At 38.5% G+C, this 26,985-nt stretch overlaps 1 protein-coding gene across 2 annotated transcripts; it reads right to left on the bottom strand.

The window, feature by feature from the left end:
* Positions 1 to 1,814: 1,814 nt before the first annotated feature.
* GLUD1 (glutamate dehydrogenase 1) lies at positions 1,815 to 19,380 on the bottom strand. Of its 2 annotated transcripts, XM_035888605.1 has the most exons (12): positions 19,298 to 19,380; positions 18,406 to 18,461; positions 17,457 to 17,520; positions 15,689 to 15,783; positions 11,298 to 11,477; positions 9,407 to 9,544; positions 8,295 to 8,432; positions 8,089 to 8,169; positions 7,003 to 7,126; positions 5,645 to 5,736; positions 2,723 to 2,785; positions 1,815 to 2,072 (listed from the first exon to the last, which is right to left on the bottom strand). In XM_035888605.1, exons 1-12 carry the CDS (start codon positions 19,320 to 19,322, stop codon positions 1,953 to 1,955), a joined length of 1,176 nt encoding a protein of 391 aa, XP_035744498.1. In that variant the 5' UTR covers positions 19,323 to 19,380; the 3' UTR covers positions 1,815 to 1,952. The 2 variants fall into 2 exon arrangements, with proteins under 2 accessions (XP_035744498.1, XP_035744552.1); XM_035888659.1 differs by lacking the exon at positions 18,406 to 18,461.
* Positions 19,381 to 26,985: the final 7,605 nt, after the last annotated feature.

A 26,985-nucleotide genomic window follows, 5' to 3' on the forward strand; every position in this document is an offset into this window, starting at 1 on the left:
TAGCCCAGTCTCTTCACTGCTGCTGCACTTGGCTTTCAATGACTTTGCTGCCAGATAGTGCAACTCAGCTTTTAAGATTCTTTCTCTTTTCAATAATATAACTATTTATTTGTGATTGTAGTCTCCATGTTTTGGTGGAAGTAGGTTACAACTTGTCGGAGTTGAATTGTTACAATCTTTTTTTTTACTATCTAATAATATTGACATAAAAGCTGCAGTGAAAAATATGATCCAAGACACAGATCTTATGCTTAGAGCTCTCCACCTTGATCATGGTAATTCTTTCATGCTCAAAGGGTTTTTGTGTGTTTGGTTTATTTTAAATAAATGCCAGTGTATATACACACTGCACTTAGGTGATCTGTAGTACTTTTATAACCATCAATATCAGCATATATGATGGAGTAAGCCACTGATTAAATGCACCACACAGGTTTATTGCGCCATGCCAACTACTAGAATATTTCTTCACACACACGTGAGAGGACACAGTGAAGACCTGAAATGATTTACCAGATATACCCAACTTCAGAAGTCTTGCCCACAGGCAAGTTGAAGAGACAGAGATCTGTCTTACTGAGCCCCTTGGGATAACTGAGAGACAGTATCGTAGCAGTAGGCATGTATTGAATAAATAAGCATGCTGTGAAGAGTCACAGACTGATCATAACTACCAAAAGCTATTGAATGAAATAGAAAACAGTAATACACCAGCGTAGTAGGTTTGGAAAGGTCAACTTTTTTTAATAACTGCTCTTCTCTCCAGGCTATGTCATGCAGTTACAAAGTAGTTAGAAAAAAAGCATGAGTTTCTGGGAAGGACTAGTTGTCTTTAAAAAAAACATTCATATTCATTACATAAATAACATCTGGCACTTCAAGGGGACTCCACTGGACAAAAGCCTTACACTTTAAAAACTGTGCTTGATCCAATGTTGTGTTGAGGTTCATTTTGTTGTACTCTACGTTCAAAACTTTCACGACCTCCTGATGACAAAAAAAAAAGGCTGTGTGTGTTAAGACAGTGGATTAAGTTTATAGCAGCATTCTAGCTCTGCTGTAGATTGGCCAATGATTTCTGGGTTCAGTTTCACTTTAGTTGTTCACTGAGGCAGTATCTAATTTTCAGAAAGCCTCTGAAAGGAAAAGACTGAAACAGAATTCCAAAAAACCTAAGTATGATTGCTTACCAAATTCAGACTATCCTTTTTTTAAAAAAAGGAAAAAACCTATAGCCAGAATAGTTATGTAGGTACTTGATTAAAAACGTAACTAGAGTTGCTCGATAGTTTCAGCTTATAAAAATATTAGTCTGTCACCTCTACATACTTCACGGTGATAGTCAAGCTAGCTTGAACAAGCAGTAAAAGGCAGTCCTATTAACAGCAGCACGGTTAAAGAAAAAACGTTGCCTAAAGAGAATCAGGCCTGAACCTTTACTACAAATAAAAATTAGACTCCTATCAAAGTTAATCCCTGCTGGAGGCCCGTTCTTCCTTTGACAATGCCACAGCATTGATCATACAAGGCCTTACTGAAAGTGCCAAAGCGAAAATTACATCATTAAACAAAAGTGCATGAAGTAATAATGAGCTAAGTGCTCATCTAGTACAGTATCTGATCTGAAGTCTGAGAAGTGGCTCAGGTGGCAAGACCACTCTTTCATACATAAAATGTACCATTTTGTTTTGTAGGCGAAATACCCAGAATGGCCCCCACCAGTGCAGATGAACTGTCATCTTCAGATACATACTTGTATACAATTTCCTAATCCATGGATTTTTATTGTAAAAAAGACTAGTTTGGACTGAAACTAAAGAATAGAATCCACTATAATGTCAGAAGAAAAGAAAATTTTGTGGTTACATGTAAACTTGTGATAAGCTTTTTCAAGAAGAGGGTACATTAACGGCGAGAGGGATGGGATACAATAAGGAGCAGTAATGGCCTATTTATGTAAAGGTCAGGCCAGCCTCATTGTACACTTTGAAGACTTTCTCGATTGCATTGACGTAGGCAGCTGTTCTCAGGTCCAGACCCAGGTTGTACTTCATGGCAGTACGCATGATTTGCTGAAACAGAAAAGGTTACATGTGATTTCTGCAAGTTTCTCCATAGGGACTACGCTAGGTTTTGCTTAGAGGATCTGAGTTAGGAGTACAAGAGCTGCTGGATTGGTATCAGAGCTCAGATCCTTTGAGGATTGAGTCTAAAATTTCTTGATTCCCCTTACAGTTGAGATCCGAAAGGGAAGAAAATCTTTCCCACGTTACTGGATTGCCCCACTTCAAGTCTTGGATCCACATGCACCTCAGATACAGGAAGAGACAAGATGTCTCAAGTAGTCTTTGCCCCAGTAAATAAGAATACTGCATAAAGGCATTAATCTGAAACTGCTTGCTGGTGACAAAGTAAATCACTCTTAGGTATGTGTCCCAGAGTAGTCAGGTACACGAGGAAAACTAAAAATTTTCTAATTACTACAGCTTTTTCTAGAAAAGACTTCCTGATTTCATGTATTAGTCTCTAATGTTTACTGTACTCAAAGTTGCACATTCCTGCACTGAGCAGAAATACCTCATACTCACAGTGACTTCCATTTTCATGAACTGTTTATCTACTCCTTTAATTGCAAAGAAATTCTGCACCACACATTCAAAAACTGTTGCAAAGTCACATAAGTTCTTTTTCCTATAAGTACATTTACTAATGCAATATTTACCCGGGCAGAACGCTCCATTGTATAAGCCAACCCAGAGTGGACAATGTCTTTCTCAGACGCACCCTGCAACAACAGCAAATAAAACCAGGGTTTAATTCAAAACACAAAAAGGTAGTAGTCATATACCGGGGACAATGACATGTTGGATTCCCATAATAACTGAAGTTTGCTTGCTCATTTTCTTCTAATGACTGGTGTAAGGAACTAAATTGCCCTTACTGTGTTACTTGAAGAGCTAATTATGGTCAATTCAATTATAAAACCTGATGTAAGCACTGGAGTCTTTCATATGCCTACCTTCTAGATGGATGATGCTAACATTTTTTATTGATGTAGTAACCACGCAGTAAATGCTAAACAACAAAAGCTTCCAAGAGTTAATAACCTATAGAAACTAATTCCAATCATTTTGAAGACTGTCAGGTTTTAGGAAGGGCATAGATACCCAGTTCACATACTCAACACTGTACTAGCCCTCAGCAATTCCACAATAACTTTGTTCCCATTAGAATTTAAATACACAGAACAATAAATAATTGAAGACAGTCATTCTAATTCAGGCCATCAGCTTCGATGTTCCATTATCCTGACTGTTGTAACTTACTTGTATCAGAAATAGTGCAGCCAGCAGGACTAGGGAAGTGATTTTTCCCCTGTACTCGGCACTGGTGAGGCTGCACCTCAAATACTGGGTTCAGTTTTGGGCCCTTCACTACAGGAAGGACACTGAGGGACTGGAACATGTCCAGAGAAGGGCAATGAAGCTGGTGATGGGTCTAGAGCACAAGTCCCATGAGGACTGGCTGAGGGAACTGCAGTTGTTTAGCCTGGAGAAGAGGAGGCTGAGGGGAGACCTTATTGCTCTCTACAACTACCTGGAAAGAGGTTGAAGTGAGATGGGGGTCGGTCCCTTCTCCCAGGTAATGGGTGATAGAACAAGAAGAAATGGCCTCAAATTGCGCCAGGGGAGGTTTTAATTAGATATTAGGAAAAATTTCTTCACTAAAAGGCTTCTCAAGCATTGGAACAGGCTGCCCAGGGAAGCCATTGAGTCCCATCGCTGGAGGTATTTAAAAGACATGTAGATGTGGTGCACAGGGACATGGTTTAGTGGTGGACTTGGCAGTGTTGGGTTAATGGCTGGACTTGATGATCTTAAAGGTCTTTTCCAACCCAAACAATTCTATGATTCTAGTAATTTGAGACCTGGCTTCACAAAGTACATGCTTTTCCTCAAATACCAGTTTGGGATGGATGTAGAAATGACTAGGCCAGTTTCTACGGCTTGTGTTTAAGAGGTCACAGCAATCACTTTAAGCCACATCTACCATGCTATTCATTCAGCCTAACATTTGTGAAAATGCTAGTATCGCACTGGATCAGGCTGAAGTCTATTGCTATCATCTCACAGTGGCCAAGTTTATATGCATCTCCCCCAATTTCTTCCTGAGGAAGTATGGTTTAATGTTTTTCACAACTCACTGGTTTGTTTCCCCCAATCATTTGTCCCATCTCCTCCTGAATTTGTGTTAAAAAACAAACTGACCAGCCCTTTTAGCTTCCATATGTCCCCTGGCAGGGTATTCCACATCTTACTGTCTGCTGTGCTAGGAACCATCCCCATTCTTCATTCTGCTCCTCACTCTACCAGTTTTGTTTGACAGCACCTCATTCTCCTTTACCCTTCCTTCCGCTGGACAGTCTATCCCTACCCATCCACTTTCACACAACTCATTCTGTGGATTACTGCCTCTACGTCACAGCTATTTCAGGCCAGTAGGACCTAGGTTAGTTCACTGTTCCGTGTATGAGCAGCTTTCATACCTTTGATTATTCTTGTGATCTTGCTCTGAACTTTCTCCACATCTACAGTGTTTTAAGACACAGAGACCTAACCTGCATGCAGTATTCAGAAAGCAGACACACCCTGGGTTTATACTGTGGCATCATTAGTCAGTCTTATTCTTTTCCCTTCAGAACAATCTCTAATGCTGGATTTGCTTTTGATTGCTATGGATTTCTAAGCTTATATTTTGTCATTATCTCCAGATCTTCCATTTGAATGCAAATGGGTGAGCTCACAACCCATCATTTTATGAGAATTTCCCCACCATGGATTGCTACGCATTAGATTATAATGAATTGTACCTGACATTTCTTTGCTTGTTAATTCAGTCTTAGAAGAACGTTCTACAATTTCAGCTCTTGTCTATATTACAGAAACAGCATACAAACTGTCTGTGGCGTGGGATCTTGTTGAAAGTTGTTTGGAAATCTAGGCAAACTATATCAACAAGATCTCAGAACAAATTCTGGTAATGTTTGAGGCAGTATTTCCCACTACAAAACCTCCATAGACTGTGATAGCTAGGGTTCAAAGAAATTATGGAATCTATGTATCTGTCAGGTTAGTCAGCAGAAATATCAAGTATTTAATAGCAAACAAAAGCATCAGGAAAAAACACAGGGTTTTAAGTTTTCCTTACTGGCCTGCAAAAAATAAATAAAAAAAAAATCATTCCCTGCACCCTCTCTAGTACAAAAAATTCACATGGTTTGTCTAAACAATGGAGATAATTTATTGCTCTGAAAAACTCCCTTACATGAATGGCAACATGCAATCTAACACTAGTTACAAATAAAAAATGCATCTGTGTTAAAACTGTAGCTTTTTAACAACATTGGAGGTATTTCGCATGGCTCAAGCAAAATAAGGAAAAAATAGCTTACTTCCAGTACTCCTAAGCAGTTCAGATCATTTACTTGGCTTTATTTGTTTGGCCATCAGGCTAACGGTGAGTAATGCCTTGCTTGGGGCAAAAACCTCCGTAATGGTAAAGTGGTAAAATTTAGGTTGCAGTTATTATATCAGAATACAGTAACCATAAAAAAAAAAAAAAACAAACAACAGCAACTACTTACCGATATCCTATCTTGAAATTCTGCTGTAGGCACAACTGGAATAGTTCCACCGTGTTTCCCAAATTTTCTTTCCAAGCTTTCCTGGACAGACACTAGAAAGGAAAATAAAGCAGAGGCAAGGTAACCAACAAGGCAAGTGCTCCCTAACAAAGGAGCTGACCCCAGGACTTTCAGCATCCATTTGCATTAAATGCAGACTACAAGATTTGGGGACAGAGGGACTCATCTTGATTTTGTTTTCTAAGAAAAGGGAAAGATGTTGATTTATCTGGGTTTATAGATGAATGCCTCCAACATTAGAAGCAATATTGCTATAGTACAGGCACATGGCAATCAACTGTGGATTTACTGATCCCACTTCGGTAAACTCATAAAGCTGATAGAGCAAACTGGATTAACTTTCCTAACTTGACAGATAGCATTAGACAAAATATTTCTTGAAGTTAAAGCAATCAATTATTTCTTATTGCACTTCGCATACACACAACTTGCTAAGAAAAAAGCCCAATGTGGCATTTTAGGTTTTTCCCTTAAGACATGAGAAATGTTTTGGTATTTTGAATTGATACTTATTTCATGTTAATTCTTGTAATTTAATTAGTAAGCTTTCCTAAACAACATCACATCACATTTCAGATGATGCAATTTTGAAGAAAGGGATTTAAATTAGAATTGCCATTACCCTCAACCACTTTAAGACAGACCTCAAAAGATATAATTTATGAGAAAAGGTTTTATTAAAAACCACCCAGATGTATGTTTTGTCAAGTCCTACACCCTGAGATGCTCATGTTTTCTACAGAGTATTCTTTAAAACAGAGCAATATCCTGCAGTTCTTCTCCATTAAGCTGCTTCTCCCCATGTAATTGGTATTCTGGCCCAGAAACTGGGAAGTACAGAATAGCCGTAAGTGGAGCTGTAGGCCATAAGCAGATTTTTACAGCACCTGTACCAGTTATTTTATTACCCTTTATAGAAACCCTCTATTGTTGTATGTGCAGAAAAATCTTACCCACTCAAACTTTGAAAACTTCTCAAATACCAAGTGTACAGTTGAAAGACATTTATTAAGAAGTAATAAATATTTCACATAAGTGGTTTGAGTTCAGTATTTTCACAAAAGTGAGGAAAGCATCACTTTATGAATTAAAAGATAACTGAAAAAGTATGCATTTAAGTCATTAGAGTTGCAAGTCTGTCAACCTATCAAATCTTTCCTACTCTTCAGTAAGCAGCAATAGCAGATTTGTGGGAAATTAAGGTGAATTTAAAATACTTTTGTATTCATTTCTCCCACGTTTGGTCCTTGCTAGTCCAATCTATCAATTAAACAGCGAAAGCGGAACCGAACACTTACTGAGCAAGTGGTAGTTTGAATCCCTTTCATATTTAAAAGTCAAGCGACCATAGCTGACGTGGTTCAAGTTTTTCAGCCACTCAAAATAGGATACTGTTACACCACCAGCATTCAGGTAAAGATCCTGCACAGAAATAGTAAACATCTTGAATTGTGACCATGTGACGAAGACAGCTCCATTGTATTAAGGAAAAGCAAGCCGAAGTATTAAGTACAAAGTATTAGTTTAAACTGCAGTGCAGAAGACAATCCAGTTGTTATTCTTATACATGACAACACTTATCCTCTTCTGCAGTCCAGGGGTTACTTCTACTGATTTAGAAGAGGTCTTGACTTTAGAACATGTGAAGTTCAGGTGTGCTTGACTGACTACTTTCTTTTATTTTAGCACAAGTTTTCAATCAAGAAAGTCAGGGCATTCGTAGGCCATCTCAGTGAGTAAAGGCTGAAGATCAGCCACTCCTAGCAGTATCACTTGATCAGGACACCCTTTCTCTGGGAAAAGGGTATCGTTATACCTGGATAGGTCTTATTCTTTCAAATTATCACTACAGGCAACATTTACACTATACAAACTATGATAGGCAGGTCTGTCACTGCATTGCATTGCCCAGAGACACAATGTTTACAAAAAAATTGGACAGTGTGTTTGCTCTGCCTTCTTCCTTTGCTTAGTGGACTATTCAGAGCATTGCCCAGAGACACAATGTTTACAAACAAACTGGACAGTGTGTTTACTCTGCCTTCTTCCTTTGCTTAGTGGACTATTCAATTGAGCAAATGTAGCCAATATTCCAAAATACAAACCTACAGATTTAAGAACTAATTGTGGATTGTTCTCTCTTCCCAATAAGTAGCCTCATGTAATCGTTATCAATGGTCATTTACACTTGCAGTGAGATCTTTAAGTAATTACTATCAATCTTAAGCAACATCAACACGCCCATTTTCCAGACATCAGTTATTAAAAACCACTCTAGAAGAATGAATGGCTATTAATAAAAACCTTCAATAAATAATGTCTTGCTACAATTTACAAAAATATTACCCTTGTAATGAAAATCAAAGGTCATAATAGAACCTTACAGGGATAACCATGATATTCCGCTCCAAGAAGATTTTGTCAGCTTCAGGAGTCGTAGGGCCATTGGCACCTTCAGCAATAATCTGAAAGAAATCACAGCAGAGTAACTCAGAGGCATGTGTTAGTTTCCATCCATGCTAATTACCAAACACTAGTATTTAAACAGGTCTTCTCTACTTTTCATTTGCATTTGAACTCTCCAACTTACTTTTGCTTTAACCTTGTGAGCGTTGGCCTTAGTCAACTGCTTCTCGCTGGCAGCAGGGATGAGAATATCACAGTCTGTTTCCAGAATACTGCCCTCAAGTGTCTGTGCTTTAGGGAAGCCCATGATTGTCCCGTGTTGCTGTTTGAAGGACACAAACCAGAGTGGTTTTAGCGTGTGTGTGCGTGTACTCGTTTGACTCCCTTCCCTTCCTCTAACTTTCAAAAAAGAAAGAAGGGAGAAGCAACAGTACTAGAAAAACAGCACATAACATAATTCCTATCTTTTCTTAGATTAGGCATAAAAAGCAAGCTACAAAGCTTGGCTAACAGTCCAAGTTGCCATGACTGAGGCATAACTCTCTCTGGACAGAGACACTGATAATCATTTGGGCTCTTGAGTATTTAATTCTTTTGAGAAAGGGGTGATAATGACGTTCAAATCCTCCCTATGTAAAAAACAACACATCAATTAAGCCCCTTAGAAACTCTAAGTGCGAGACTGTATTTTAGTGGCTGTGAACTGTCCCCTCGAGACTGCTTCAATTGGAAACTGAAAAAAAAAAAGACCATACCGAGTTTTCATTATAAACTACATATTAAAGTCACACTGCCAGACAGATTTTCATTTTTTCAGAAACATTCAATAAGTAAGAAGCAGCAAAAGTGCACTTTGAAGTCTTAGATGTCCACATGCTTGTGATTCTCAATCAGGAATCCTTTAGGAACCTCCTTGCCCTGGTTCCTTAATAAATCCTTCCCAGTTTAGTCATAAGAAAGGCAAAATAATCAGGAACTCCAATTCTGAAAACAAAGTAATTAGCCTGCACACATGCAAGCCCTTGCTATTTTTCTGAGAGTCAGGTCAAATGGTGAAAACAGTACAATGTTATAAACCTAAGAGACAGCCAAAGCCACAAGACCAATTAGCACTCACCACCTGCATTCATATTGGGGATAAGGAGAAAGCCAGAAGAATCAACACTCCTAAGCCATTTTGTAAGTACTAATTGCAGCATGATTTAAAAATCACAAATTAACACCAGTCTACAGTCATCCTATGTGCTTGCAAAGCTGACAAAAATGAAACTATTTCTGCTCAGCTAAATTTCATACCAATTTGTAATCTTCTAGTTCCTTTGGGTCAATCCCATCAGGATTCCAGATAGAACCATTAAACTCTCCAACAGCAACGCACTTTGCTCCAAAACGATGCAAGTATCTCATAGAATGCAAGCCCACGTTACCAAATCCCTGAAGGTGGAAAGGGAGACAGTTAACCCTTCAGCAAAAATGATGATTACTGCTAAGGATTATATAGCTTTAAATAGCTTTAAATAGTTCCTCATCTATTGGCATATCTTGGCAATAGATGATGTTTATAGGAAAGTTGGAAGAAATCTACGTGTATTCTATTCTAGTCTGAATACCACTGTAGAAATTATGCATTATAGCCAGCAGTGTACAGTTGTGCTAAATGTTTTATACTGGAAATACAGAAGGGAAGCGTTAATGCTACTATGAAAGTGTCAAAAGTATGATATTTATCAACATAGGAACATTAAGTGTATCTATTTTATAACTGGCACTGTCTTAGAGGTATTCATGGATTTTTGTATGATTATCCAAAGGTTTGACTAGCATTTGCAGGCCAAGAAATATTCTCATTTAATCTGGGTGAGGAAGGCTCACAAGTGTAAAACCTAACCCACAACGGAAAGCATTAAACAAGAATATCATTAATTCTTCACATTAAAACATACAAACTAGTAGGAAGCTATGTCACTTCTAATACATTTCTGAAGTGGGCCTGTACAAAACAGATTGCCTAAATTTAAAAGTAGATAATTTTGCATTTATTTAGCATTTTTTACATCCTTACAGGTGTAGAAAACCTACTTCCAGGCCATTGTTCAACGTTCTGGAAGTAAAGGAACACACGTGGCAGACTAAAAGGTCCCATGATCCACGTCAAAAGTTTATATTAAGATTCTATGCTGGAAAAAAGCTGAATATTAAATTCCTGTATAACACAGCTCCAATCATAATTAGGATTTTTGCTTATATGTTAGAAGCAAATTTCAGTGCAGCACTTTGTCATGCATTAAGTCTCTTTGCAATGCTTTATCCTTGTTTTCCTAGAAAAATCTTCAGCTGTCCTTATGGCCATATTTTCAATCTAAGTGCCTGTAAAGTGCCCCTGCCAGGCATGAAAATGCCAAAGTGCACAGACATGAGTGTGCTGCTGGGTCCGTGCAGGGCAGAGGTGTTTGTTTCATCCCACTGGTTAACTAGAGGACAACTTGGAGGTTACAATTACTCTGCTATTTCTAACAACCAGTGCATTGGTACTAAAAACAACAAAACAAAGCAATCCCTCAAATTCTCCATTTAACACAGTGTTTAAAGCTGAACAGAACAAGTTATTTCTTCAAAATTTTAAGGACATTAATGCATATCACTGAATATCAAACCCCTTCAAAATTCAACTACGCATGTCCTGAAGTTTTATGAGCACCAAAAACGTACATTCAACCCGACGAATTTAGGATAAGGTATTGTTTCCTACTTTTCCAAGTGCTCATTCCATAGTAGAACAAGAACATAACCCCCAATTCCTTCTCTCTCTAAATTTTTTTATTACAGAACAGTGCAACAAATTCTGTGTAGGCAGAAACAGTGACACAGCTCACTGAAAACTGTGCAATGCCTTAGTTTAAAGAACTCCCATAATAGTATTTCACTTTTTTCTTTGCAGCCTATGTTTATAAAGACTGGAGATTTGGCTTTGTGCCTGTAGAGTGCAATTGAAAGTTCAGTTTTTATAAAACAGTTCAAAATGAAGGGCACCTACGTTGCTTGAAAAGTGTTTCTGAAGTTTGAGAGTAAAGGTTAACTTGGAAGTCATAAAACCCTAACAGGGTTTATTGCTACGTCCCTTTTTAAAAGCAGTTCTACTGGAATTTTGTTTACTACTTTGTCCCTGCAGTTGAAGGAAAAACGTTACCTGAACAGCAAACGTTTTATCCCCAAATCCAGGGGTCATTCCTAATATACTCATATATGATGCTTCATTGATGAAGTTTTCAATTCCATGGAAGAGGCCACGACCAGTTGCAGATATACGTCCATGGATCCCACCCTGGCTGATGGGTTTACCAGTTACGCATGCATGTGCGTTAATATCCTGTAAAACAGTGAAGGGCTGGTGAGCTATGGAACAAATCAGACAGCTGGAGCAAGGAGTTTTGTACACTTCAGAGATAAGAGAAAACAGGAATCGTAGGAGTCAGAACGTGGTATAGTTTATATACATTTAGTTTGTAAAGATGATTTCCTTCCTGAACTGGTGTGAACACCTTCTCAGAAGTACTCTAGTAGATGTCAGGAAAGCTTCATAATGCAAGATTGGATATGCTCTGTAATTTTTTGTTGTATTTAAGTGTATATGTTATCTTCAGTCTGTGGTTAATTATGGGAATGGCCATGTTGCACTGTTAGGAATGAGCAGACCTTTGACAAATCAAAAAGCTTTGAGGGACATGTTTCTCAAAATTAGCTCCTATTACAGCCATAATTTACATCACTATTCTTGACATTTTAATCTTATTTACTACTTTTATTCAGAAAAGCAATATATACAATCAAGATTCTATCATTAATTTTATGTTAATAAAATTAAATTTTCCATATGCTGGACAGCTAGCCAAGATAAAATAGACTATTTAAAACCAGAGTTAAATTTTCAAATCAAAATTAATAACTTGAAAAAACTTCTAAACTAGACAGTGTTTGGGCATTCCTCTGCTGTCACCACTGGTCCCAGTGCTCCCACACCCTGGGAGCACAGTCACACAGTGGCTTGGCATCCAACACAAGTGAAAGAGTAGGGATGAAAGGGAATCCACCGAAATGAGTCTGCCAGCAACCGGATGGGTTTCTATTCCACCAGCCACATACTCACTAGGAGGCTCCCTCCTCTCCACCACTTGTGCCAAATGCATTTGCATGCCTGTGGCATGAGCACGAGATGCTTGGTGAGAGGAAGGAAAGAAGCAGACAAAAGTAAGTGGAGGCAGAATGGCAGGAGATTACTAGAGCCGTAATGGAAACAAAAACTATTTATTCTTTCAAAATGATAGTGAGTTAACCATATAAAGCCAAAGATAACCCCTCTTTAAAAACAATAAAAGTGATGCTGGGCTTGCCACAAAATTTGTAATTCAGCTTCCCGAAATGTAGCTGTGTTGCTGTCATTAAGCTGTATGCTCCCTCTGGTGGCATATCGACTGTAAACAAGATCTGTGGTGGTGTTTTGCTAGAGAAAACTTGGCCTGGCATTTTGATGTATTTTTAGGTTTTCATTCCGTTTCAGACTGAAACTACATAAGAATGTATTTATTTAAGTCCCTTCACATGTCTCAAAAGTCAGTTGGATAAGTCAGGAAGTACAGAAGCGTGGAAAAGATGAACTTAATCAAAAACTTTAGCCATATATAAGTCAGTGATCCAGCAACTTCAGATGGATTTTCTGGAACAGTTAACATGGTAGTTAAAGACTTGCATGGTTTGGCAAGAAAACCAAGCATGAGGTGAGGGCATGTTCCTGAAGTCACATATACAAACCACAGTTGATGTCAAAGTCCTAAAATCTCTGGTTTTAAGTCAATCAAAAAAAATGTTTAACACATCTTGGGACAAAAAGAAAGACTAAGGCTTTTAAGGAGAATGTAAAATGGCTTATGGGTAGCATTAAAGACTTCTGTATCGGTTATAATAGTCTTGAACTTAGTTGGCAAAGTTCAGACACTGAACTTTTGCTTGTTTCTTAACCCCTTTCCACGCTGCAATAATATTCTCCTTGGCTCTCCAGCTTCCTGGCTTTGTATCTTAGGTTTTGAGTAGACTTCCCCTATCTGTTTATACCTGTTATTTGGCTTTTCCTTTCCACTTCGAGCTCCCTGAACACATCTGTGTGCAACACACTGACTCATCAGGTCTGTAGATTCCTTGCCGAACAGTTATCTTTCCACTCAATTGAATGTAGTCTCTCATGGTTTCCATCTGTTTTCTGAATTATGGTTAGTTTCAGTTCTGTCCAATGGTCATTTTCTCCTCCTAGTTCCCCTTCCCTCCTTCCCCCATGGTCTCTTTTATACATCTAGTAGTTCCTTAATCGCCTTTATTTTTGTTCTTGGTGTCTCAACCAGATAGTTATCTGAAACATCTTCCTCTACAAACTGGTTTTCATAGGTTATTCCACTTTTTTCAGCCTTGTCAGACTTCCCACCTTCCTCCTCTGCACCTGGTCATTCTCCGCAATAGCTCATAAGTTCTACTATGCCTACCGTTCTCTCTTCCATGTACAAACAAGCAACCCAGCAAAATTAAGTAAACTAATTTTTTTTTTTTTCCTTATTTCAATTTTTTAATTCACTTTTCAGAAATATGTACCTAAATCCTCTCAGGTTTTTTTGTTCTTCAAAAATAAGATACTGCCATGCAGAGAGGGCCTAGGAATAAAGAAGCTGTTGTAGCGTAATTCAGATTGTACTTTTATCCTCAGTAGTTGTTGGTGTGGTTTTTTGTCACTGAAGCATGTGTATGTGTAGGACTACACAACAAGCTGAGATGACAAAGTGGAAAGAATAAGAAAGTCAGCCATTCAAAAATCTTCTCCTGTATCAGTGTTTAGTTTTCCACCTACTAAAAAACCTGAAGCTTCTGTATAAAACTGTATGTGAACTATTAACAAATACAGCAAATCTTAAAGCAGGTCATATGCTGGGAGCCTTCTGTGTTCAGTCGTAATATAGCAATGCTGTTGTATCACAGTGAAATATGCATTTTAGTGCAATGAATTAAATGTTAAAACTCAAAATGCTTTGAGGCAGTAGTTTTCTTAAATGTTGGAATTTTAAGTTATAACTGGGGGAGCAAGTTGCCACTCTGCATGCTGAAGTCTTTTTGAAGTCGTAATTTTGGGGTTTTTATCAGGTTTAAAGTTTTAAATAGAATATTTACATTTTCGTAAGTGAATAACAAAAAGCAAGCAATGTTTTATGATGATATCCCTATCTAACAGACAGCTCTGTGTAAAAGTGATTTAACTCAACTAATCAGCATGCCAGAGCCTATTCCTCAAGCATTCCTTTCCCCCCCCCGCACAAGATACCTTAGACTGTATTTCAGATCTAGAAGAACTTGTGCCATCCCCTCCTCCTATTGTTAAAGGCCAGAACAAGACAAGTATTCTGCCAAGAGACTGTCTCAGGAAAGCCAGGCACGTCTTGAACAGGCATGCCAGTGAGAAGTACGTGTTGCGTGGCTCTAATGTCTTATTGCTGGTGGTGTTTCTGAGGGACTGCTGGAAGAGACTGCAGAAAGTGCAAAGAAACAGTCTTTTCCATTCAAAAGGAGCTGAGATAGGCAAACATGTGATAGCTTAGCATATCAACACACTAATACCAAGCTATGGCAAGACTCCTTAGCAAAGTATGACCTGCTGGAGTAGCAGAGAGAGAAGCTAGAAAGTTTGGGTAGCATGGACAGTACAGCCTTAAGAATTAAGTTGTCTGTAATACATTTTCCTTTCATCCAAACTGTTGAAAGTATACAGCAAAAGCGTTTGGTTAACAGTCATGTTTTTGGTACAGTCAAAACAGGTACAAATAACCCCAGCAACATAGGGGCAAAGGCCAAATTAAGGGCTATAATTAAAAACTAATTTTTAAAAACTTAAACTTACTTTTTATTGCCTTCTGGGCAATAAATTGCTTCAGTGTCCTTCTGCTTTACATTTTGGAAAATTTGCTGAAGTTTACACTGATTACTTGTTACTTTTAGGGGATCACAGAGAACTTAAATACTTTTACAGATTATACCAATAGTGCAAACTTAATTTACATGGTCTCTTCAACGCACAAAACCAGAGCATTTATTTAATAACACTTGTAAATTCAGTAGTCTGAAATGGAAAGATTTCGGTACTTTAGGACTATACCAACTATTATGAACTATTTGTTTAATAACGTTAAATTAGTAATTACGGTACTAATGAAAAACAGAGGGAAATGGTAGAAATAGAAATCAATTTTAGACTAAGTATGAGACCTTTAAAAACAGTGTATTTTCTTTTTGCAGAACAATTGCAATTGGTATTATATCAAATGTAATTTAAGCCTAGTATAAAAATGCTAACCTTAAAGCTATTTTTCCTTAACTGTACCCCAAAAACCTCACACCAATTAAGTTGTTACAGTTTTCAAGAATATATTTAGATCCATGTAATTAAATAAAATTATATTATTAAGCAGCATGGTAAGAAATTTCTAGATAAAATGATTTCTGCAAAGATCAAGGAAACTTTCCTACTTTCAGCCTCTGCTGAAAACTCACATAGTGTCCTATGGTACTGGCATAGGTGTCGGCAATCCAGGACATCTCCCTCTCCCCTGTGCTCATATCAGGAGCAGGCACATCAACACCAGGTCCTGTTGGCAACAATGGAAACAGCTTTTAAGGATCAGACATGAATAGTTATCTTCAACCATTATTCCCTTGGGAACTGTGCAGGGCTTGGCAGAGAAGAACTGTTTTCCTGTTTAATCCTCAATTTATTATGCAATCAACAGATTCTTCTGGATTCAGTTCAGTTTTAGATGTCATATCACGCATTTGTACAGTATTGTCAAAACCTCCAACCTTTCACGCAAGCCATTCAGTAAAATGAAGGTCAGTTTGTCAATAAAAAGTCAGAGCAAGATAATGCAACAAAAGCTTTTTTTTTTTTGACGATCATTGCTGCAACAACAGGAAGGGCGCTATCTAGATATGATTTCTATATACTGTGATGTTAACCGGATTTTTTTTGCATTAGAATTTCCTTTTTGTTCCTGGGTGAGTTCAACAATTGAAGATAGGCTGTTCCTAGTCATTGCACTGTAGCACATGCCATGCATTTGATTTTACCCCTCACTTCAAGAAAGAGACACGACATCTTTCGTGATGACATAAACCTTTGAAAGAACTTTCACACAGCTGTTGTAAAAGCAAATCCTGTCTGTATTTTTCTAGATAACAAAAAATAGCATTTGCCCAACCTATTTATGATCAGAGGGACTTGCTCAGCAAGATTTTAAATACAACTCTGCCTCTACTAGTTTTTTTTGCTAAGTATTTTTAAAAGGTTTGTGAAAGCTGCATAGCACCAACCACAGAGCCAAAAAGGAAGAAAAATTTAATCAAACCATTTTAACTGTCACTGAACTAATAATCACTATAGCTGGCATAGTGTATAGTATTCCCCTAGTCACATGTAACATCAATAAGCATGTTTATACAGAAGCTTAATTTAGATGAGAAACACTCTGGCTGAAAGTACAGATGACAAATGCTCTGGCTGAGGAGCAAGAAAATGCAGATAAATGGATATACATTCCCAGGGGGAGTTAGATATCAGGAATAGATGACAGACTCTAACTAGTTACAGGCCGCATTATTCAGTCAAGTAAGAACCTTCTCCAGGTAAAGATCCTCCATGTAATGACAAGTCAAGCTAGTAACATTGAGCTTTCTCCAGAGCAGACTTCCAGAGAGCAACTCCAGACAGCAAGCTATCAGGACAACCCAGGGCTGAGAGCCTGAAACACCTACTAACATTACAGAAGCAACAAGCACCTATGCTTCTTGCCTATGCTTCTCTTGCAGCCTGTGGTTGCCATGGGTGAAGCCATCAGCTTTCTCTGGGGTGGATCTTCTGTTTCCTTCCTCTGTTTCCTCAGATATCTGCCAAAAGCCTCCACTGAGGCTACAGGAAACAGTAACAGTGAAGAGCCTGATATTAAGAGACTAAAATTGCAACAAACTTGGTCACGATTTTATAGTCTACCTCTAAGAGAAATGTGATTCATTTTGGATCCTGTGAGCTCAGCTTTTGCGGCTTTTCATAGCAGAACAGCCACCAGAAAAAAGTTAAGGCATGGTTCCCTTTAAAATGCACCAAGATGCAATGACTCAATTCTTTGTGGCTCTTTGCTGGAAGGTCTATACCCAAATTATTTACAGCAGTCAAAACTACGGTTATTTAAGGATACCATCTAGTGGACGCTGCCAATGCACAATAAATCAGATTCCTAAATTTTAATAGTAAAATTGCACAACATACCAATAAAGCCCTTTTTTGCCAGCTCCATGGTGAACCTTCTTGTGATCTTTTCCAATTCATTGTCCTATAGAGAAAATCCAATAAATATCACAAGAAATCATTAGTGTTCAAGAATATTTGCTAGAGCTTATGCCCAAACATAAACAGACACCCTTTTCTTTCAGAAGAAAGGATGATTCATACATTTATCTACTTTATATGCCACTCTCTAACAGACCCTTGGTACTCAGGCAGCACGAGGAAGCATTGGGTTTTCTTTCCGTACATTCTGATCCACAGCCCGGGGGTGTGGCACAGGAAGAACCACCTGTGCTTGCGGCAGAGATTTCCAGCAACCAAATCTGATATCCTATGCGAGAGATTTACAACCAGCAACAGCAATGCCAGCCTGACAGTTGTATATTTGACACAGTAGAACGACTTCACACAAATCCTTACAGGAGTTTCGAGCTCTGAATATCTGTTATGTATTCTAGTATGCCTTTCTGTACAAGTTATTTTAATTAGGGCAAGAAGGCAAGCCTGCAGTAAACCTTTTATAAGCCAAGTTAGTTATTATTCACACTGGAACACTGCATAGAAAGGTTTAATGGAGCATAAAACTATTTGTCAAAATAAACAAAAACATTAACTTTTTTCTAAGAGTAATTTAAATTAAGCCTTTATTAACAGTATCAACTTTAAAAAAAAAAATCAGGTTCCAAATTATTTGTAGTCTTCTGACTTGAAGAAAAAAAGTAATAAATTAAGTAATTGAAGTATTCCACCTCTGAAACACACACCTTTTAAAAATGCTTTTCCTATCTATTGCATGCACAAGCTAAATTCAGCCTTTACAGAGGCAGAAGCGGCAGGAAGTTTTAAGTGGTCAATGCCCTTAGAAGAGTTTTTTTAACTGGCTGGCTTCAGTACTGCAGGTAACCGAATTTTTATCTATGATTAAGCTTACTGTGTAGTTCTTGGGATTGATCTTGACACCAGCCTTTGCCCCACCAAATGGCACATCTATAAGAATGCAAAGGAAAATCATTTTACTTTATCAACAATAAAGGCAGAACACATCAGTAGTATGTGTGAGGAATTATATCTTTGATTTTAGCAGTGAATTTGGTTTTGCCACATTTAGGGCTTCGCAAGCATAAGCTGTAATGTCATATAGGTACTCCTATAAAAATGGGATATCTTTCAAGGCCAGCTTGAAAATGGTCTTTGAAACTCAGAAGTTCATGATTTAAATTTTCTACGCTTCAAGCTCTTGTACTTGGCACTCGTAGAAACAGTAAGTTTTACAGTTTATATTTTACTGGTTTAAGCTCAAAAAACGTTACTTTGGAAGTCCTAAGTGAAGTGTCTCTATATACATTAAGAAGCGTTTTGTTTTCTTACACATAATGTGCAGATTCTCTCCAAACTCCCCTACACATTAGCAGCCACGTATGAATTATACTTCTTTATGACCCATAAAGGAATTTTATCCTTCTCTCTCCACAGCTCCCCTGCCTGAATCCTTTACAGACTCCGTCTGTTCCCCCTAAAATTAGCCCCCTCCTAATCAGAGTTTGCCATACGTTGATTTGACTTCAAGACTTTATGGGAGTAGATAACTAGCAGAATTGGACTTTTCAAATTAAAATGTAACTTTATACAAGTATCTACAGTAACAACAGAGGGAATATGTGTTATTATTTTGGTCACTATACATTTTTTTCCCCACCTTGCTGCAGATTTTAGTCAGATTACTGTCTAAAACTTAATTTAATCCTTTAGATGCTTTTCTGTAAATTACATCAGTAGTGATTGAAATTAAAGATTGTATCCTTGCTTGAAAAATTATCACTTACCAACCACAGCACACTTGTATGTCATTAGAGATGCTAAGGCTTTCACTTCATCCACACTAACATCCAAACTATAACGAATACCTGCAAGAGACACATGAGAAAAAAAGGAATTAACTGAACAACAATTCACTGAATGAACTTATAAATGCACAGGTATTTATAAATGGGGAAAGTTAAGTCTAGACCAGACATCTATACCATGTAAGTATGGAATTTATCAACAACTTTGCTTTAAGGCTTAAAGAACAATCCCCACTCTCCTACTTAAACATCTATCTCTTACTTAGCAGATATTCAAGACTTCAGCAATTCTCTAGTAAATAGTTTAACAGCAGCACTCAACCTTGGAGCAAAAGTGAGTATTCCTTGGGAGGAAGATGAGCCGAGCTGATAGGTAACTCTGAGCAGAATTTTCAAGAGGCTGATAAAGCTCATCAGCAACCCATAAGATCTTTAGCTTTGGACTTCATTCGTTGTATATACAAGATGAACTTTGCTCCTGAACGTAATTAATCAGTACAGGTTATAATCAAGATCTCTTTGCCAAAGTAACATGAGCTCCCGTTAAGTTATGAGCCTTGCGACACATTGGCTGTGGTCCAACAAAACCACACAGAGCTTCAGAGCTCTGGCTGCTAGGCACAGCCACATAAGAGAAAGCAGCAAGCCACTCCACTAACTCAAATTTGTTCAAAACATTTTGATGCAATTACTCTACCCTGGCAAGCTTGTGTGACCAGGCCACTCATCCCACACCCGCGTGGAAGCCAGCCCACGCCTGCGTTCCTGGCTCCGAGTCATTCAGCAGAACTGCAAGCACGTGCTGACGCATGGCCCAGACGCAAATTCAAATTGTTGTGGTCTGATAGCGCCTCAGGTGCAAAACGGGTTGTCCCAGCTATCGAGGCAGTTCAAAACTGAGTGGAAAATGATTACACAAAGGTAGGGAGATCTGTCACCTGCCTGACTCTTACCAGTCTCCTAAAAAATGGGTTGTAGTTGTCCAGTAAATTGAACTCAGAGTTAAAATTCATGTATTCTGGAGTTAGTTGCGGAGTAGAAAATGCTTAACCAAACTGACAGGGCACATATACAGAACTACGGAAGACTGAACATAACGTTTAAGATCAATACAGTGCCCAAAGTCATGTGGCCACAGCAAAAAACCAAAAAACAACCCCTACAGCTGTACATTAGCTTGTATCCAAGCTTCTCCTACATCACTAGGCATATAACAGAACCACGAAGAATTCATTATCCCCACCTCTCCTCCCCAAATCCTTGGCTGTAGGTTGCACCAAGTTGCACGGTGGTTTGTAGCAGGCACAGAGTGTCCTTTAGATGCTAGGACAAGGCACCACGAATTTCCTATTATGTAAAGAGAAGACCATATTCAGGTCCTCAGGAGTGAAAAAAGGCCAGCATACATTATCCAAACTAAAGCACTGTGCTGCTATGAAAGCCATTCCTGAATGCTCTGGAAACAATCCCAGTTTCAAAGGAACCAAGTGCTGCTCAAATAAAGCTGAGGGCCAAGTGCTGCTTTCTTATGTGAGTTCAATCAGTAAAAGAAAGGACCATGCCTCTGCAGAGCAGAATTTAAATTTAGTGTGTATATGGGGGAAGGGTGGTCTCCAGAAGCAAAGTAACTAGCTTCTGACTTGGGAAGCTGTAAGGTGTTAATGTCCGGGGTCTCAAGAGCCTTCTCACAGGAAGTAACATTTGAAATTTAAGTGCAATCTATGAGAGCCCAAAAAACCAGTCAAGGTTACAATGTACCTGCTTTATTTAAACACGTCTCACTCTGATCCTTCAGAGGGGTGGTTATCCTTCTGTCAAGCCCTGAGCAAGAACAAACACCACCTATGGCACTGACTGTCCTGCCTGGGGACACCGTTCCCTCTTGGCTGAGCAGGTACTCTGGGGACAGGGCTCATCTGAGCATTACTCAAGCCAGCCAAGCCTGAAGCCCCGATCCGTGCTGGGCAGAAGTGAACTCTGCCCCTCCACCCCCAGCTGAACTAGGTCACTGTGTATTTATTCAACCCATATATTTATTCAAACTTCAAGCTGCATGCACAAAGCAGTTTTGCTATAACTATACTCCCACCGGCACACAAAATGTTGTTTATTGATATATGGGAAGCAGCAGCAGGCTAAATATTTAGGGATAGTTATTTTGTACAGTTTTAACAGGGAAGCAGAATACAAAAGGAGAGAGCAGCCTCTTCTGCACATCACATTGAAGAAGGGATCCAAAAAGATGAACAAGCAGCAGTTTAACTAGAAGACTCAAACACATGCAAAGCAGTTACATCTCCAGTTTCTTTGTATTACAGTCAGGGGTTACTATAAACTTTACTGTAATGAATATTAAACTCACACCAAGGGAACTAGGGAGAAGCCCCAAGACTAACAAAAGTACTGAAAGGCTTTCAGCTGAGATGCCTATTTGTCACCAATGTACACAAACCAGAATAGGGAAAACTTTTAGACTTGAGGCTGAAACTCTCCTTTCCCGGACAACTTCATATTTTTGAGCAAGATTTAACTTCTTTTCTAGCCTTTAACTGAAATTTTCTGCTGGCTTTATCTTCTTAGGTGGGAGACTAGTCAATTCTGGGAGTTATGCTGACTTCAGTAGCCACTTTGCCCTAGTTCATCTGCTAAAAACTTTCATTACAGTGTCAGGCATAGTTCAAGGTGTGGATTCCAGGTTCCCTGACAGGTGTGACAATTTTTTCCCATCTGTGGCATGAGTGGATAACATGTAAGTTGTGCTAGCATTTCATTCCTTTTCACAATTTGGCCAGTTACCGTTTTCCAGGAATTGTAATTACTCTACAGGAGGCCCACCTCTTGACAAGGAAGTTATTTGTGCTAAGCTGTTGGGACTGATGAGAAGCAGGCATCTGAGAATGCTTTGCATTCCATCTGCAAGGGGATGCACAAAGATAAAAGACTTAATTTATATTCTATTTGGACATCAGTGAAATTTAGTTTGACAGCTTCCTAATTTGGCAGGAGGAGAGTATTGCCATGCATTTGCATGGCTCTTTTGGCACTGTTACGATGCATTCAATAGCCTGAGTCTAAAAATGGACCATATACAGAGATACAATACCAAGGATTTTTTTTTGAACATTCTTAATACATAAGTAAATTAAAGTCACTGCTACCCAGCATAATTACAATTTTTTTAAACCCTGGCAAGTCCCACGCAGTAAGTCTCTGGAAACTTGTGACTTTTACAGCAAACTAGCTACAAAAAAATAGTTTGAAGAAAGCCTCAAGTTACAGTATGACTCACTGCCATGGAAAATACTTTTCACTGGAAAACATACAAATTCTTGTTCTAGTTGAGAATTCTCTTTCCTTGCCACACCCCAAGAAGTTAAACAGTATGCTAGAGACTTTGTTTTTCTATGCACAATACCTTCTAGATGAGGAAATGTTTTCATTTTAATTTTGTTTCATTACTGGTCAGTATAAAGAGAAGGCTTTAGCATTACATTTCAGTATCTATGTTTTTAAAACTTCGTTTTTATGATCTGTATTTTAGAGATATACTTCACCCAGTTATCCCTTGCACTGAGCCCAATAATTGTTTTGGCCAAAGTAAAATTTGCTCATGAATTAAGCTTAGCTTCATAGATGCTACGGATTAATTTTCACTTTCCCAACTGGAGGTAGCAAAGCACTTGAAACAAAGTATTTTTTAAATCAATGTCAATGAAGTAATTATGAGTAAGACTGTATTTTGGATTCTACAGTAATAGCAGTCAGTTACCATTTTAATCAGCAGGTTTGTACTGAGGAGAGTACTAACAGACACGTAACAAAGATCTTAATTTCAAAGAAGACTGACTATACAGCCTACTACATTTTACACTGTAGAGACTTGAAACATTATTATGCTTCCTTAGAAAACATGGTGTACAAACCCACCACCCTTTCAAGGATGATTACTGCCTTTCTAGTATGCCTAAAAATCTACATTTAGGAAAGTTAGTGTAATTATCTCCTGATCTTCTAGTGCAGTGATCTTAAATGGTAGTATCTTCGTAAGCCTTCACCACTAATGAGCGTGAAGTGTTCAAAGACAAGTCTCAAAACTAAACAGTTGCCATAGTAACAGTTCAGAGCAAAACACTCCGTAAACTACTCCCTCTGCACTAAATGTCTTGCAAATCTTAGGAAGTCTCTCAAGTTCCCCAGAACTTGGAACAGACTTGCATCTCAGTCTGAATTATTAATATCTAACCGAGGCTTTTGTCCTGCTTTGACTTCGGTGTTTTCTTCTAGTTATGATCATTTTTTGATCTTTGAAACCAATTTGGGTCCTTTGCAGAGGACAGCTCTCGTTAAGACAGTGCCTTTGTTCCGCTCACCCCTGTTTGCAAAATGCTTGCTCATCAGAACAAGCGTTTCGGGGCAGCTACTATCCTGCACTACCCATACAGCACTCAGCAAAACAGATTTCATGATCTCATTTGAAACTTTTTAGGACTGACTACAGCCAAATCAACCACCCAATTAGCAACACTGGATTCTGCAGTGGCTCTGTGGGTTAACAGACCTGACCCTGTCCAAAGGCTGACATTACATCCAGAGTCTAAAGGAGCTTCAGTAAAGATGCTCAGCTTGTTCAAACTATTCTGCAAAATCCCCAAATGAAATCCACAAATCAGCTCCAGCATTTATTGTAATGCCTTAGTTCCTTAATGTTTTAACTCTGGATTACGTATAACATTTTAATTTAGCTGAAGTTTGGGAAGTAAGCGAGACTGAGATTATACTACTATCAAACTCTATGTAATCATTGACACCTAACGCAGTAGGAACTGATGTTCCAACCAACCCTTAGGCTCTTTCAGAACAAGTATATTTTTCTAAATCCAGAAAAAACAACCCAGCCTGCCCTATAAGGAAGCTGCTTAACCTTATTTAACCATTCAGAAAGTGTGGTAAACAGCACAATGACAAATTTGTAATTATTGAAGATGACGAAATTTCAGACAAACCTAAAAAAGCAAGGTTAGTAATTCAGTATTGGAAAACAAGAACATTCCTAAATTCAATTCACTAACTGCCAAGAGAAGAGATAAAACCATGTATCTCTTCCCACACAGCATTAGCCAGCTATAACCTGGGGCAGGAAAGAGATTCTCTATGGACATATCTCACCATTCTGATTTAACCAGAAATATCTATTCAGTGGCCATAAGGTACTCAACCAGACAGAATACTTCAGTATGCCACTTCTTATATGCTTCTAATAAGCTGTACTTATACTTGCAATATAGTTAAACATATACACTTACTTCATTCCATGCAGAAAAGTCAAGAATATTCTCTATTAAAAAAAAAGTGGCGCATTAGTAAGATCTTGTGTTTTAAATGCAAATATGGCAAACTTAGTATATGACCAGGCAAGCAGCTATTACCTGAATTCATGCACTTAGAATACAGCTGTAAAGTAGAGTCTCTCCTATAGAACTACCTCAACCCTACCTAAAGGATTAGGTCGCTCATCAAACTGCACTCAACAAGGACTGATACAGAGAGATGCAGTGACACTACTTCCATGCAGATATTAATACCACGCGCATGGGTGTGTGCAGAGGGTGGAAATAACACATGAGTTGGCCCTGGCTAGTCCAAATGCCATAGCAGCCACAAAACAATAAGCCACCGTAATGCTGACATGAAGCAGGCAAATTCCATGCTCTGCCTATGAAGTTTTTTCCCTAACAAGATGGAGCTGCTGCGATTCACACAACAAAGAATACCTGCTAGGATGACCCAGAGAACAGGAGGGAGACTATCACACAACAGATTCCCCTCCTCACTCTCTCCAACATGTGTTTGTCCAGAAAGCCCAATGCTGGGAGGTATGATCTCTCTATAAATAGACAAGGAGCCAACAGCAGCAAGGGAAAACAACTCTAAGATCAAGGACGAAGCTGGCTACTGCACAAACAATATGAGCTGATTATACGAAAAACCTGAGACTGAAAAGATTCATAGCCAGACGAGCAAGGCATAGCCTCCTGCAAGAATATCAGAGGTAAAAAGACAAAACAGATATGGTTCACTGAAAATTGCAACTAGTTTAAAGGACAGCAAAAGCAAAGGACACCCATTCCTTGTCCTGTTTTTTTCAATTTGCAATTTAAATATATATCTACCGTTGTACTAACTGTAAAGTTAAGTACGCTCTACAATAAGAAAACAGAAACCTATGAAAATAAGGCACTCTTAAGCTTTAGCTGTAACACTGCAAGTGTTGCTATCAGTTAGGTTAATTACCTTTTCTTCTGTAAAACTCTCATATTCCTTTTAAGTTAGATCAGATTCCATGGTTTATTTCAGGTTACAGATGGTCTATGTTACAGTTCCATCTGTTGCATCATCCCTAGGGTACATTTCCATGTCTTAACCTCTAAGACCCCAGGGCCAAAGACACAACCTCAGACCTTTCATCCATGCATGACTTAAAAAAGCAAAGCCACCGATACAACCCCAGGATAAGCAGAGCTCTGCTGAAGTGAAGATACCTTATAGCACTACTCCTTTCTTCCCCTCCACTTACAAAGGGGAAAAAACAATGTCACGGTAGCCAAGACAACACATGGGGTTGTACCAGTCCAACTCTTGCATGTAAACTTCTTTTGCAAGTAAGGTTACCATCATGATGTCTGTATACTGTTTTAGACAAGGTAAGGTATACAAAAGAGGCTGTTTGATGACTGGGCACTGAGATTAGCATCAGCCTTACACCTCTGCAATTGGAAAACTGCAGCAAGGACAGGGTGAATAAATGTCACTTTATGCAGCAAGAAGCTCATTAACATGAACTCGTAAGTCAAGTGAAGAGAATAAATCCTGATAGGCAGAAGAAAAGCCGCCAAAACCAGAAAACAGGAAAGTTTTGTAATGCAGAATAATTCCTTCCACAGCCCAGCCAAAGCAGCACCACACAGGAAATCAGATTCATTCACCTCCCAGATAGCTGAGCAAGTAAAGTAAGAATCAACTGTCTTTATATACAGATAGTGAACTTTGAAGTAACGTATGGCAAAGTTTTTCAAAATCTCTATGTAAGCAAAAGTCAGACTAAATCTAGTCTGGAACTAAAGATGGTGTTAAAGCCTTTCGGAACTGAGGAAGCTGTTGCGACTCGGTTAAGGCAATTTGGGCGAGCATAAATAAAACTCATATTCATTTGGTTTCATTGGTAACAGACCTGTCAGACAGTCAGTTAACGTGAAAAGGCTTTAAAACGTTTTAAAACCACTTAATAGCTTTATCCCCACAGTAAATGCTGCCTAACAAACATGGAATAGTTTCCATACTACTAAGCAGGTAGGAACTCAATAAGCTGGTTCATATTTGTACATTGGTTGCTTTCACTAATCTATTCTCTGAAACTGATCTATTAATAAAAACAGCCGTCAGCAACCACATGAAAAAGCAGCTTAACCAGTTTTATACCTTTCATAGAACCTGATAAAATCATTTACAAAGATTCATTATTTTAAGTAGGAACGGCCAGAGTACTTTTCAACAGTCATCTGTATCCAGCCATCTCATTTCCTGCACCCTGTTTGGTTTGTTTTAGTTCTTCAGGCAGCTGTGTCAGTGCAGTGAACAAGAGCAGCTGTGGTTTCCTGTTAGTGCTGGTC

Source organism: Egretta garzetta, unplaced genomic scaffold, assembly GCF_000687185.1.
Source record: "Egretta garzetta isolate BGI_Z169 unplaced genomic scaffold, ASM68718v1 scaffold280, whole genome shotgun sequence".
Classification (NCBI taxonomy): domain Eukaryota; kingdom Metazoa; phylum Chordata; class Aves; order Pelecaniformes; family Ardeidae; genus Egretta; species Egretta garzetta.

Excerpts from the sequence above, each read along its gene's own strand:
- GLUD1 (XM_035888605.1), bottom strand. The coding sequence starts at position 19,322 with ATGACATACAAGTGTGCTGTGGTTG. Across the intron at positions 9,545-11,297 it reads ATAAAACGTTTGCTGTTCAG|GGATTTGGTAACGTGGGCTT; the intron begins GTAACGTTTTTC and ends TTCCACCTTCAG. Across the intron at positions 2,073-2,722 it reads CAATGGAGCGTTCTGCCCGG|CAAATCATGCGTACTGCCAT; the intron begins GTAAATATTGCA and ends TTTCTGTTTCAG.